General features: G+C 36.4%; 1 protein-coding gene across 5 annotated transcripts in view; it reads left to right on the top strand.

Moving 5' to 3' along the window:
* GKAP1 (G kinase anchoring protein 1) overlaps window positions 1-14,100 on the top strand; it is a 92,034-nt gene that overhangs the window by 58,969 nt on the left and 18,965 nt on the right. For 4 of the 5 annotated variants that reach the window (XM_070795036.1, XM_019966470.2, XM_019966469.2 and 1 more), the window contains one exon: window positions 10,915-11,064. The exons of the other annotated variant lie outside the window; for it this stretch is intronic. In XM_070795036.1, the coding sequence (XP_070651137.1) occupies window positions 10,915-11,064 (150 nt within the window). The remainder of the gene's footprint in view (window positions 1-10,914; window positions 11,065-14,100) is intronic. 5 annotated transcript variants of the gene reach the window in all.

Below are 14,100 nucleotides of genomic sequence, written 5' to 3'. Positions count from 1 at the left end.
GCACTGTAGCCTACAGGCCAGGTCTTGGAGCTAGTGAGCACAGATGTCAGCTACCACATCAGCAATATTCACATCACTGAATTTTTCCCAGTATGTCTGTCACCAGTGTGTGTTCCCAGGGTGAACCGCAACCACCCCTCACCTTTGCAGGAAACTCTGAGATGAGCAGATAGATACAGTTCAGGTTTCTATCAAATTACTGCTTTTTCCCTTGGCCTTGGTGTGTGTAGGGTTTTGTGTTCATTCTTTAAGAGTGAGATCTCTATTTCCCCCAGTCCTGTGGGGCTCCTTCAATTAGGTAAGCGCCACTAACCTTCAAAGCCAAATGCTCTGGGGGCTCATCTGCACCTGTGGGTTAAGGGGTCTGACTTGGGGCTCAGAACTTTCATTCCTTTGGGAGAACCTCTGAAATATAATTACTCTCCAATTTGTGGGTCACGCACCTGGGGAGTTTGGGATTTGACTATATCATAAGTCCACCCCTTCCACTCATCTCATTGTTTTTTTCTTTTTTGTCTTTAGTTGTAGAAAATCTTTTCTGATAGGTTCTAGTTTTCTTCATAGTTTTTTTTGTTTGTTTGGTTGGTTTTGTTTTTTTAAACATGTTAGTCTCTTAAATCATGTAGAAAACAAAAAGTATAGTCACATACCATTGTTACAGTAATACTGGCTTTTATAATTACCCATTTATTGTAATGTTTGTTTCCCCATGTGGCTTTGAGTTACTGTCTAATGTTCTTTATACCTTCCCAGCACTATCTTGAGCACTAATGGCAGTTCTGGTGGTCACTAACTCCTTTGGATTTTGTTTTTCTGGGAATGTCTTGATTTTTCACTCACTTTTAAAGGAGAGTTTTGCCACTTAAAAGATTCTTGGTTGAAAGTTTTTTTTATTCTTTAGTATTTTTAATATTTCAGCCCACCATCTTCTGGCCTTCAAGTTTCTGCTCATGATTTTATTGAGGATCCTTGTATATGATGACTTGCTTCCTCTTGCTGCTTTTATGATTTTCTCTTTGTCATTGTCTTTTGAAAATTTGTTATAATGTGGCTTGCTGTAAGTCTTTCTTGAATCCATCTTACCTGGAATTCTTTAAGCCTCTTGGACGTTTATAGTCATATCTTTCATCAGATTTGGGAAGTTTTTAGTTACTATTTCCTCATATAGTCTGTCACTTCCTCTTTCTTTTCTCCTCCTAAGACTCCTGCAATGTGTCTGTTGTCCTGCTTGATGGTGTCCCACAGGTTCCTTAGGCTCTGTTTGCATTTCTTTAATGTTTTTCCTTCTGTTTCTCAGCCTAGATAATTTCTGTTTTCCTATCTTTAAGTTTATTGATTCTTTCTTCTGCATGCACATCTCTGCCTTTCAGTCTTAAAGAATTTGTTGTTTCAGTTATTGTACTTTCTTAGCTCCAGAATTTCTTTTTGGTATCTTTTAGGTTTTTTAATCTCTATTTATATTTCCATTTTGTTCACACATTGTTTTAAAGTCTTTGTCAAACATAACTGCCATAAATAAGTCTTTTCCAGGAACAGTTTCTATTGATTTTTTTTCCCTTTCAGTGGTTTATACATTCCTGTTTCTTTTATGCCTTGTGATTTTTTTGTGGAATATGAATCTAGTACTGAGTCTAACATTTGAGTGTAGTAATGTGGTAACTCTGGAAATCAGATTTTCCCCCTTCCGGGGATTGGTGTTTTCTTATTACTATTTTGGTGTTTTTTTGATTGTTATCAGCTGTCTGTTTCACAGAACAACATAACATGTAAACTTAGTGTCTTAGGTATTTAGTGAGCCTTTCCTTAGGCATTTGTAGTCACTTTCTAATTTTCCCCTTATAGGCAGTTGTTTTTTAGTGGCCTGTTTTTTAATGTCTGGTTCTCAAAAATGGAAAAGCAAAAAATGAAGTGGGTGTGGGGAGAGGACTAGCCTTTTAAATCCACTGGAAGTCACTTCAGCTGGAGGGGGAGGGTCTTACAACAATGAGGGGGAAGTACAGCAGCAGTGGCTGCCTGTCTGTCTGTCTCTTGGTCTGCATCTCTGTGATGAGAAACAATAACCAGTGACCAGAGCATAGATCCCCATTATTTGGAGAAGTTCCTTTCTGCCCACGCTGGCTCCCATAAGTTGTGTCCAAGCTACTCCAGGAATATGCACACAGCTCTCCCACATCACTTAAGGGTGGTGGATGGGTAGTTGCTACTGTCCTGAGATATAAAATTGACTAAACTTTACTGCAGTATACCACCCAAGTGTTCCCCTGAAATTTGCAAGCCTTCAGCAGACTTCAGAGTTCCAAAATAGTTGTTTCAAAATCAGACAGATTCTGCCAGTGCAATTATTGTCTATGTGAGGACTCAGGTTTCTGGTGCTTCCTACTCTGCCATCTTCACAGAATCTTCTCCATTATCTAATTTTGAGTTAATTTTTATGTGTAATGTGAACAGTTCACATTCAGTTTTTGCAAGTCTGTATCCAGTTTTCCCAGAACCATTTGTTTAAGAAAATTTTATTTCTTTAATGAAGTGCCTTAACGTTTTCATAAAAAATTAATTAACCATAAATGTGAAGGTTTCTGTCCTGTCTCTCAATTTTGTTCCAATGATCTATATAGCTATACTTGCACAAATAACATACTGTCTTTTTAATTATATTCTTGACACATAATAGGTGCTCAAAATTTTAGTTAAATTGATATTGACTCTGCCAAGAAAATGTTGCGGGGAAGAGAACACTTACTCTGCTGCAGTGGGTGAATCACTGGAGTTATCTGGTAGCACTGAGGGCAGCTGCCTGAGGTTCCTTGTGGGCTGTACGGCAATCGTAAGTGTGGATGACAGAAGACATATGTATATATACATAGGCATATAGATACAGGGATGTGTTATATGTGTATATATATATTAAAGGTTCTGATGTCCCCTTGTATTTTTGATTCCATCTAAAACTTTTAACCAAAAGAATTAAGTTTTAGCTGATTCCTCAAGAGAAAGAGAAGGACCCCAAAGGGAGGAAATTACTTTACCTTATATATATCACAAACAAACCAAAATATAACACTCTCATTTTCTTCTAAATCCTTGTATTATATCACTCTGAAACTATTCTAAACATTTAGTGGAAATTACCAGTGTTTATGCTTTTAACCTTCATTTCTGGATTCCAGCCTGTATATAAGTCTTTGTTGGGGAGGAGTAACTTTGACAATACGACTTTTAAATTTGCATATTCTGAGGTAAATCATGCAGTTTCTAATCAAAAATAACTTTTCCAGAGGTTTTGAACTTAAAGCCGGTTATTCTCTTATTTTTTATGTTTCTCATACAAACATAACTCAGTTATCTTTAGTGGCTTGAATAGATGTTTTCATATTTTGTGTTTGCCAGTCTTTTTCTCTTCTGACTTACTGTTAGTGTTTAATAATTGGGGGCTTATAAAATTAAATGAAAACTTCTAATTTTGATTATTTGGACAGAAAATTGACATTGAATTGGCTAGACTTATTAAAGAATGTGTGTTCTTACACTTGCTGCATTTTTGTCTTTTTTCTTTTGAGGTGTGCATGTTGTGGGAGGTGGGGTGGTATGTGGTTTATTTATTTTTGTTTCATTTCTATAGTTTCCTATCAAGGTGTCTTTTGAGAACTTCTGTCCTTAGGCTGAAAAGAAAGTTTATGCCTCACTAAAGAAAAAACATCGAGGACAAAATTTGGGATAGGCATGCTGGTAATGGTTCAGTTCAGTTCAGTCACTCAGTCGTGTCCGACTCCTTGCGACCCCATGAATCGCAGCACACCAGGCCTCACTGTCCATCCCCAGCTCCCGGAGTTCACCCACGTGAATCAAGTGTAATCATGTGCATCGAGTCGGTGATGCCATCCAGCCATCTCATCCTCTGTCGTCCCCTTCTCCTCCTGCCCCCAAACCCTTCCAGCATCAGGGTCTTTTCAAATGAGTCAACTGTTTACATGAGGTGGCCAAAGTATTGGAGTTTCAGCTTTAGCATCAGTCCTTCCAAAGAACACCCAGGACTGATCTCCTTTACAATGGACTGGTTGGATCTCCTTGCAGTCCAAGGGACTCTCAAGAGTCTTCTCCAACACCACAGTTCAAAAGCATCAATTCTTCGGCACTCAGCCTTCTTCACAGTCCAACTTTCACATCCATACATGACCACTGGAAAAACCATAGCCTTGACTAGATGGACCTTTGTTGGCAAAGTAATATCTCTGCTTTTTAATATGCTATCTAGGTTGGTCATAACTTTCCTTCCAAGGAGTAAGCGTCTTTTAATTTCACGGCTGCAGTCACCATCTGCAGTGATTTTGGAGCCCAGAAAAATAAAGTCTGACACTGTTTCCACTGTTTCTCCATCTATTTGCCATGAAGTGATGGGACTAGATGCCATGATCTTCGTTTTCTCAATGTTGAGCTTTAAGCCAACTCTTTCACTCTCCTCTTTCACTTTCATCAAGAGGCTTTTTAGTTCCTCTTCACTTTCTGCCATAAGGGTGGTGTCATCTGCATATCTGAGCTTATTGATATTTCTCCCAGCAATCTTGATTCCAGCTTGTGCTTCATCCAGCCCAGTGTTTCTCATATGTACTCTGCATCTAAGTTAAATAAGCAGGGTGACAGTATACAGCCTTGACATACTCCTTTTCCTATTTGGAACCAGTCTGTTGTTCCATGTCCAGTTCTAACTGTTGCTTCCTGACCTGCATATAGGTTTCTCAAGAGGCAGGTCAGGTGGTCTGGTATTCCTATCTCTTTCAGAATTTTCCACAGTTTATTGTGATCCACACAGTCAAAGTCTTTGGAATAGTCAATAAATACGTTTTTCTGGAACTCTCTTGCTTTTTTGATGATCCAGCGGATGTTGGCGATTTGATCTCTGGTTCCTCTGCCTTTTCTAAAACCAGCTTGAACATCTGGAAGTTCACGGTTCGCGTATTGCTGAAGCCTGGCTTGGAGAATTTTGAGCATTACTTTACTAGTGTGTGAGATGAGTGCAATTGTGTGGTAGTTTGAGCATTCTTTGGCATTGCCTTTCTTTGGGATTGGAATGAAAACTGACCTTTTCCAGTCCTGTGGCCACTGCTGAGTTTTCCAAATTTGCTGGCATATTGAGTGCAGCACTTTCACAGCATCATCTTTTAGGATTTGAAATAGCTCAACTGGAATTGCATCACCTCTGCTAGCTTTGTTCGTAGTGATCCTTTCTAAGGCCCACTTGACTTCACATTCCAGGATGTCTGGCTCTAGGTGAGTGATCACACCATTGTGATTATCTGGGTCGTGAAGATCTTTTTTGTACAGTTCTTCTGTGTATTCTTGCCACCTCTTCTTAATCAGTAGCCATCAAAAAATAGAAGACAAAAAGACTGGAGCTGCAGTCTTTAAAGTAGTGAAATCCAGAAGCTGATTAGTTACCATCATTATGCTATACCTGACTTTCCCAGTGGCTCAGCAGTAAAGAAACTGCTTGCAGTGTGGGAGAGGCAGTTCGATCCCTGGGTCAGGAAGATCCTCTGGAGTAGGAAATGGCAACTCACTCCAGTATTCTTGCCTAAAAATCCCATGGTCAGAGGAGCCTGGCATGCTAAAGTCCTTGGGGTCACAAAAAAGTTAGACACCACTTAGCAACAACAACAAAGGCCAGAATACTGGAGTGGGCTGCCATTTCCTTCTCCAGGGGATCTTCCCAACCCAGGGATCAAACCCGGGTCTCCTGCATTGCAGACAGATGCTTTACCATCTGAGCCACTAGGGAAGCCTGCATAGAAGCTCAACGTGTTTTAAGCATTGTTGTATTCATTGCTTTAAAGTGAAATGTTATCAGAATATACTGGAAGTATTTTATGAAGCAGATTTAGAGTTCTATCTATACCACTTAGCAGGAGAATCACTAATGGGTAAGTTAAACTTCTTGTGACTGTGATTATTTTCTGGGGAAATGATTCTTCCTATATCAGTTTCTTAATGATGTTAATGAGATTCAAATAAAGGGATGTTTCTGTAAGTGTTTTGAAATATAAAGTGCTCTACAAGCATTTTAAATATCATTTGTATATATTAAGCACTGATACATAAGTTTTTTTTCTTTCAGACTCTTTCTAAGATATTGTGAAAGGAAGAGGATGGACAGTCATAGAACTGTTGGGTTATTTGCTCACAAATATAATTGAAATGGGTAAAATAGAGAGTATTAAAGCTCAAGAATGTGGGACATAGGGAAAACCTGTAAAAGAGAAAGGAGCATTTTCTGTAGTCTGTCTTATGACAGGAAAGGAAATGATACTTTTCTTGGAGAATATACAAAATCTGTAATTTTACATAGTTGAGTAGATTGTGATAAAATCATCTCTATCATTCGTGTGTAAAATATATGTAAAAATTGTTTTCAAATATACTGTAAAACTTTGAGTAATACAAGGCTAGAGTAGTTAAGGCAGTGTGGTATGGCATAAGGGTAGACATGTAGGTTGACAGAATAAAGTTGAGTCTAGAAAGAAGCTTTAATATTTATGTTGAATTAATTTTGAACAAGAATGTCAGGACAAGTTCAATGGGAAAATAATCTTCTTAACAAATAATGCTAGGTAGCCACATGCAAAAGAATGAATTTGGACCCCTTCTTCATATCATACACAAAAAATAACTCAGAAACTTAAATGTAAGAGCTAAAATTATAAAGCTCTTAGAACAAAGTGTAGAAGTAAATCTTGGTGAGTTAGGCAGTGATTTCTTGGATAAATTAGACTTTGTCAAAAGTAAAACTTTTGTGATACCAAGGATACTTTTCGCATCAAGAATGTGAAAAGACAAGCCACAGAATGGGAGAAAATATGCTCAAGTCATGTTGTTTTTAGAATATATAAAGAACTCCTGCAACTCAGAAATAAAAAGTAACCCAATTAAAACTTGGGCAAAATATCTGAATAAACATTTTTCCAAAAAGATATACAAATGTCCAGTAAGCACATGAAAAGATACTTAGCATGATTAGCCATCAGAGAAATATAATTCAGAACCACAATGAATCTCATTCACACATACTTCACACTCACTGGAGTATTTATAATTTAAAGAGATGCATAATAACAAGTGTTGGTGAGAATGTGGTGAAATTAGAACCCTCATACACTAGTACACTGATAAGCTGTAAAATAGTACAGTCACTTTGGAAAACTATTTGGCAGTTTTTCAAATGGTTACACAGAGTTACCATATGTCCCAGAAAATCTACTTCGAGATACATACCTGGATATGTAAGAGATCTGAAAACATGTCCACACAAAAACTTGTTGCATGAATGTTTATAGCAGCAATATTCACAGTAGCCAAAAGAAGGAACAATTCAAACGTCCATCAACTGATGAATAGAGAAATAAAATATGGTGTATCCATTAATGGGATATTATTTGGCAGTAAGGAATGAAGTGCTGATAGATGCTATAATATGGATGAACCTTGAAAACATTTTGCTAAGTGAAAGAAGTCAGTCACAAAAGACCTTATACTGTATGATTCCATTTATATCAGATATCCAGAATAGCCAAATCTATACAGACAGAAAGTAGACCAGTGTTGCCTAGAGAACAATTGAGGGAGGCAGGGATTAGGAGAGAATGGGAGATGATGCTAGTAAATTGTGGGTTTCTTTTTGGGCTGATGAAACTTTTTTGAATGGGTTATGGCTGTACAACTCTATGAATATATTAAAAAATAATTGTGCAAGTACAACTTTCCAAAACTCGACCAGGAAGAAATAGAAAATCTTAACAGACCCATCACAAGCATGGAAATTGAAACTGTAATCAAAAATCTTCCAGCAAACAAAAGCCCAGGTCCAGACAGCTTCACAGCTGAATTCTACCAAAAATTTAGAGAAGTGCTAACACCTATCCTGCTCAAACTCTTCCAGAAAATTGCAGAGGAAGGTAAACTTCCAAACTCATTCTATGAAGCCACCATCACCCTAATACCAAAACCTGACAAAGATCCCACAAAAAAAGAAAACTATAGGCCAATATCACTGATGAACATAGATGCAAAAATCCTTAACAAAATTCTAGCAATCAGAATCCAACAACACATTAAAAAGATCATACACCATGACCAAGTGGGCTTTATCCCAGGGATGCAAGGATTCTTCAATATCCGCAAATCAATCAATGTAATACACCACATTAACAAACTGAAAAATAAAAACCATATGATTATCTCAATAGATGCAGAGAAAGCCTTTGACAAAATTCAACATCCATTTATGATAAAAACTCTCCAGAAAGCAGGAATAGAAGGAACATACCTCAACATAATAAATGCTATATATGACAAACCCACGGCAAACATTATCCTCAATGGTGAAAAATTGAAAGCATTTCCTCTAAAGTCAGGAACAAGACAAGGGTGCCCACTTTCACCATTACTATTCAACATAGTTTTGGAAGTTTTGGCCACAGCAATCAGAGCAGAAAAAGAAATAAAAGGAATCAAAATTGAAAAAGAAGAAGTAAAACTCTCACTATTTGCAGATGACATGATCCTCTACATAGAAAACCCTAAAGACTCCACCAGAAAATTACTAGAACTAATCAATGACTATAGTAAAGTTGCAGGATATAAAATCAACACACAGAAATCCCTTGCATTCCTATACACTAATAATGAGAAAACAGAGAAATTAAGGAAACAATTCCATTCACCATTGCAACAGAAAGAATAAAATACTTAGGACTATATCTACCTAAAGAAACTAAAGACCTATATATAGAAAACTATAAAACACTGGTGAAAGAAATCAAAGAGGACACTAATAGATGGAGAAATATACCATGTTCATGGATTGGAAGAATCAATACAGTGAAAATGAGTATACTACCCAAAGCAATTTATAGATTCAATGCAATCCCTATCAAGCTACCAACAGTATCCTTCACGGAACTAGAACAAATAATTTCACAATTTGTATGGAAATACAAAAAAACCTCAAATAGCCAAAGCGATCTTGAGAAAGAAGAATGGAACTGAAGGAATCAACCTACCTGACTTCAGGCTCTACTACAAAGCCACAGTCATCAAGACAGTATGGTACTGGCACAAAGACAGAAATATAGATCAATGGAACAAAATAGAAAGCCCAGAGATAAATCCACGCACATATGGACACCTTATCTTTGACAAAGGAGGCAAGAATATACAATGGTTTAAAGACAATCTCTTTAACAAGTGGTGCTGGGAAATCTGGTCAACCACTTGTAAAAGAATGAAACTAGACCACTTTCTAACACCATACACAAAAATAAACTCAAAATGGATTAAAGATCTAAACGTAAGACCAGAAACTATAAAACTCCTAGAGGAGAACATAGGCAAAACACTCTCTGACATAAATCACAGCAGGATCCTCTTATGACCCACCTCCCAGAATATTGGAAATAAAAGCAAAAATAAACAAATGGGACCTAACTAACCTTAAAAGCTTCTGCACATCAAAGGAAACTATTAGCAAGGTGAAAAGACAGCCTTCAGAATGGGAGAAAATAATAGCAAATGAAGCAACCGACAAACAACTAATCTCAAAAATATACAAGCAACTTCTACAGCTCAACTCCAGAAAAATAAATGACCCAATCAAAAAATGGGCCAAAGAACTAAATAGACATTTCTCCAAAGAAGACATACAGATGGCTAACAAACACACGAAAAGATGCTCAACATCACTCGTTATCAGAGAAATGCAAATCAAAACCACAATGAGGTACCATTTCACGCCAGTCAGAATGGCTGCGATCCAAAAGTTTACAAGCAATAAATGCTGGAGAGGGTGTGGCGAAAAGGGAACCCTCTTACACTGTTGGTGGGAATGCAAACTAGTACAGCCACTATGGAGAACAGTGTGGAGATTCCTTAAAAAACTGGAAATAGAACTGCCTTATGATCCAGCAATCCCACTGCTGGGCATACACACTGAGGAAACCAGAAGGGAAAGAGACACATGTACCCCAATGTTCATCGCAGCACTGTTTATAACAGTCAGGACATGGAAGCAACCTAGATGTCCATCAGCAGATGAATGGATAAGAAAGCTGTGGTACATATACACAATGGAGTATTACTCAGCCATTAAAAAGAAAACATTTGAATCAGTTCTAATGAGGTGGATGAAACTGGAGCCTATTATACAGAGTGAAGTAAGCCAGAAAGAAAAACAACAATACACTATACTAACGCATATATATGGAATTTAGAAAGATGGTAACAATAACCCTGTGTACGAGACAGCAAAAGAGACACTGATATATAGAACAGTCTTATGGACTCTGTGGGAGAGGGAGAGGGTGGGAAGATTTGGGAGAATGGCATTGAAACATGTAAAATATCATGTATGAAACGAGTCGCCAGTCCAGGTTCGATGCACGATACTGGATGCTTGGGGCTAGTGCACTGGGACGACCCAGAGGGATGGTATGGGGAGGGAGGAGGGAGGAGGGTTCAGGATGGGGAACACGTGTATGCCTGTGGCGGATTCATTTTGATATTTGGCAAAACTAATACAATTATGTAAAGTGTAAAAATAAAATAAAATTAAAAAAAAAATAAAATGTGAAAAACAAAACAAAACAAAAAAAATAATTGTGCAAATTAATTAAATGGATAAATTGTATGGTACATGTATAAAAATAATTTAAAAATAAAGAAATACCCAACTCAAAAAATAAAAAGAAAAGGACATTTGCATATGTGTTTCTGCTGATTATCACCTGAAGATAGAGAAGAATCAGATGGTTGATTGTCTCTTTATTATAATTTTTCTTTCATCTTCCATGCTTCTAGTGGCCAACTAGGTTTATTAAATGTGTGCACTTTTGTATTAATTGATAATGAATCTTAATTCATTTTTGACAGGAATTGAGTTCTCAGATTTTGTCACACGATGGAGGATTCTTCAATAGACTGGAGGATGATGTTCATAAAATTCTTACTAGAGAAAAAAGAAGAGAACAGCTTACAGAATATAATGGAACAGATAATTACACAGTTCATGAACACAACCAGGCATGTAAAATAGAAAATTCTGTTATAATCAAAGTGAAATTATTTTTCATTTTTTAAAAATGTAAACAGTGGAATTCAATTATGATTGTATAAAACTATAGTTTTAGTGTATTAGTCATTATTACACATAGATATTTATATTAAAAAGTGTGAGGTACTTCATTAATGGTTAATATTTATTGAGCATGTGCTATAGTGCTCAGTATTGTTAGGCATCTGTATCGGGGTGTGGGAATATCAAGATGTTTAAGACCATCCTTGACTTGGACACTCAGGGGAGTTGGGGATATTAAGTAGACTGTAAAGAGAATATCACTCAGCATGATGAAGAATTTAAGAGAGAGAGGAACAATTTAAAAAAAAAAAGTTTTTAAATAGAAAAGGTAATAGACCACTCCTTGGGTAATTGGGAAAGGTATATAAAGAAGTGACATTTGCAATGGATTTTGAATGCAAATAACTGTATAAACTGAGAAACAGAGAAAAACCTAAGGGAACTGCAAGAGCAATGGCCCAGAGCAATGAAAAGCATTTAGACTGAATATTCAGGAAACTGAAAAACTATGCATCTAAGAAGTAAAGACTTAAGTGAGTGTGGGATAACATGATTAGAGAAATAGATTGGAATTAGGTTATAAATGTCTTTTAATGTGAAAATAAGAAGTTAGAATTTTGTCCTGCAGACCAGGGGCTACAAACTATAGTTGGTCTGCAGTCTATTTTTGTAAGGCTCACAAGCTAAGAATGGTACTCAAATTTTAAAATACTGTTTGGAAAAATACAGAAAAAAACCCAAAAGATACTATCATATAGAGACCTCTGAGTTTGCATTTATTTTTCCCACCATAAACCACCAGTCTTCTGTTTTACTTCCTCTTAAACTATGAATCTGTTTTTTACCTTCTGTTGACCTCTAGTCTATCAATAACTGTCTTCTCAGCCTGGAGCTTGTAATAAATAATTTGAGTCATGTCCCCATGAAGGCTTTCCCTTACTTCCTTGATTTTCTGGCATTCCCTTCATGTCAGTATGCAGCATTTGCTTTCACAGTACTGTCTGCCTTCTCTATTACAATTTAATTTCTGTCTAACCAGGTATTGCTGGACAATACTCTTTCCCGTTTATATTCTCTTCTGAAAATCAGTGTTGTGTAACTTGCCATATCCTCATTTCTACTTAATGGTGGTTTGATTCATTTTTTTCTGACTTTAATAAATTCCTTCCAGTGGCTATTTCAAATTGAAAAGCCCATTTTCCATCCTTTTACTGTCTTCAGTGGATGTTAGTTTTTTGTTTCTTCTGATAGATTCAGTCATTGAACAAATTAAACACCTACACTGTGTTGTTATATAGGACACACAAATGGAACCAGACTGTTAAGAATTTTTTATTCCAATGCAACAATAATATGACTTCATAAAAATAATATCACTTTATAAAAACACTGTATCACATGAAAATTTATTTTCAGCTTAGTATGGGACATCCTTGCCTGCCCTCAGGTACTTGTGAGCTTCTTCCTTTCTAGCACTGAATTAAATTTGGTGTTTTCCTGAGTTGTCTTGACTGTCAAATTTTGTGTACAATGCAAGCAACCATGTTAACATTTACAGGTAGTGCGTTTGTTTCCTCTTTTTATGTTGATTTTGATTTTCCCCTTTGTGGTTTATATCTTATTCTTTAAGCCATCTCAGATCATTGTAAGAATGATATTAATATACTCGAGCAAGTAATTAGGTGTTTCAGATCTTTATAGAGCAAAATTGGGTACACATAAGTTAAATTATTAATGTTAATGATATTTTAAAGTCAAAGTGACAGTGTAGTAGAAAGAGAATAGTCTCTGAAATCAAACAAGTCTAATAACACAAAATGTAGCACTGCAGCTTGTCAGCTCTGTTACGTTGGAATGAAATTACCTGCCTTTCGTGCACTGTTATTATGAAAGTTGGCAATCATGGTGTAAAATATTAGAGCATTTGTACACAACATGTGTTTAATAGATCATTGTTTTTGTACAAGGTAGGAAAAGTGGAAAGTCCAAAAAAAGGTAATTCATAGGAACAGAGATGAGAGATGGCTTTCTTAGGAGAAAATAATTTTTGAATTGGAATTTAAAGGACAGTAGAATTTGAACATGTGGAGGTGAGGGAGGAGAAGCTGGAATGCCATGAGTAAAAGGATGGAGGCAGTCAAGTATAAACCAGTTTAAGACAAGATTCATTGAGGAGTGTAGTATAAGTTTGACACAGTGGGTTTGGAAGGATTGTGGAGGACTTAAAAGCCTGATTTAAGATTAAGTCAGGAGATAGAAAAGAATTTTTTAAAGTTTTTGATCAGAAGACAAAGTTCTACATGGTAATATTAATTTCACTGCAGTGCCTAGGAATAACTGAAGGAAGGTGAAGACTAGTGATGGAAATCAGACAATAGGCAGTGTGGTGAGGATGTAGAAGAACAAGAAGAGATTACTAGTAGTAATGTCACTTGGTGTAGCCATTTTGGAGAACAATGTGGCATTAACTTTTACAGTTGAAGATGATGGGTGGACTGTGTGTTCTAGAAATTCTGCCTTAGATTAAACCCTGGAGACATCTTCAAGAAGAATGATTCAAGCTCAGTTGTTTGTGACAACAAAGTCAGTAGAAGAAATGAATGAATTGTAGCAATACATAACAACATGGATGAATACTAAAAACATAATCTTTAATGAAATAAGTCACCAAATAGTAATAGTTTGATGCAGTTTATATAAATTTCAAAAAATAGAAAGTTTAACTGATTGCTCAGGGATACATCTGTATGTTGTAAAAGACTATTAATAATGAAGAGAGTGACAAACACAAATTCATAATAGTGGATATTCTCAGCAGTGGGGGAAAAGGATACGACTGGGGAGAGAAATGTGGGGGATGCCAAAATATTGGTAATGTTCACATAATCTGCATATTGGTTTATTTTTCTTTTTACTTGCCATGTCAATTTATATATTCTTTTGCACATGTAAATTTTTTCATAAGTAAAAAAGTTGAGTAT

This window comes from Bos indicus, chromosome 8 (assembly GCF_029378745.1).
Source record: "Bos indicus isolate NIAB-ARS_2022 breed Sahiwal x Tharparkar chromosome 8, NIAB-ARS_B.indTharparkar_mat_pri_1.0, whole genome shotgun sequence".
Classification (NCBI taxonomy): domain Eukaryota; kingdom Metazoa; phylum Chordata; class Mammalia; order Artiodactyla; family Bovidae; genus Bos; species Bos indicus.
The sequence above is the reverse complement of the archived record's forward strand: the minus strand, read 5'-3'. Positions and strand labels throughout refer to the sequence as shown.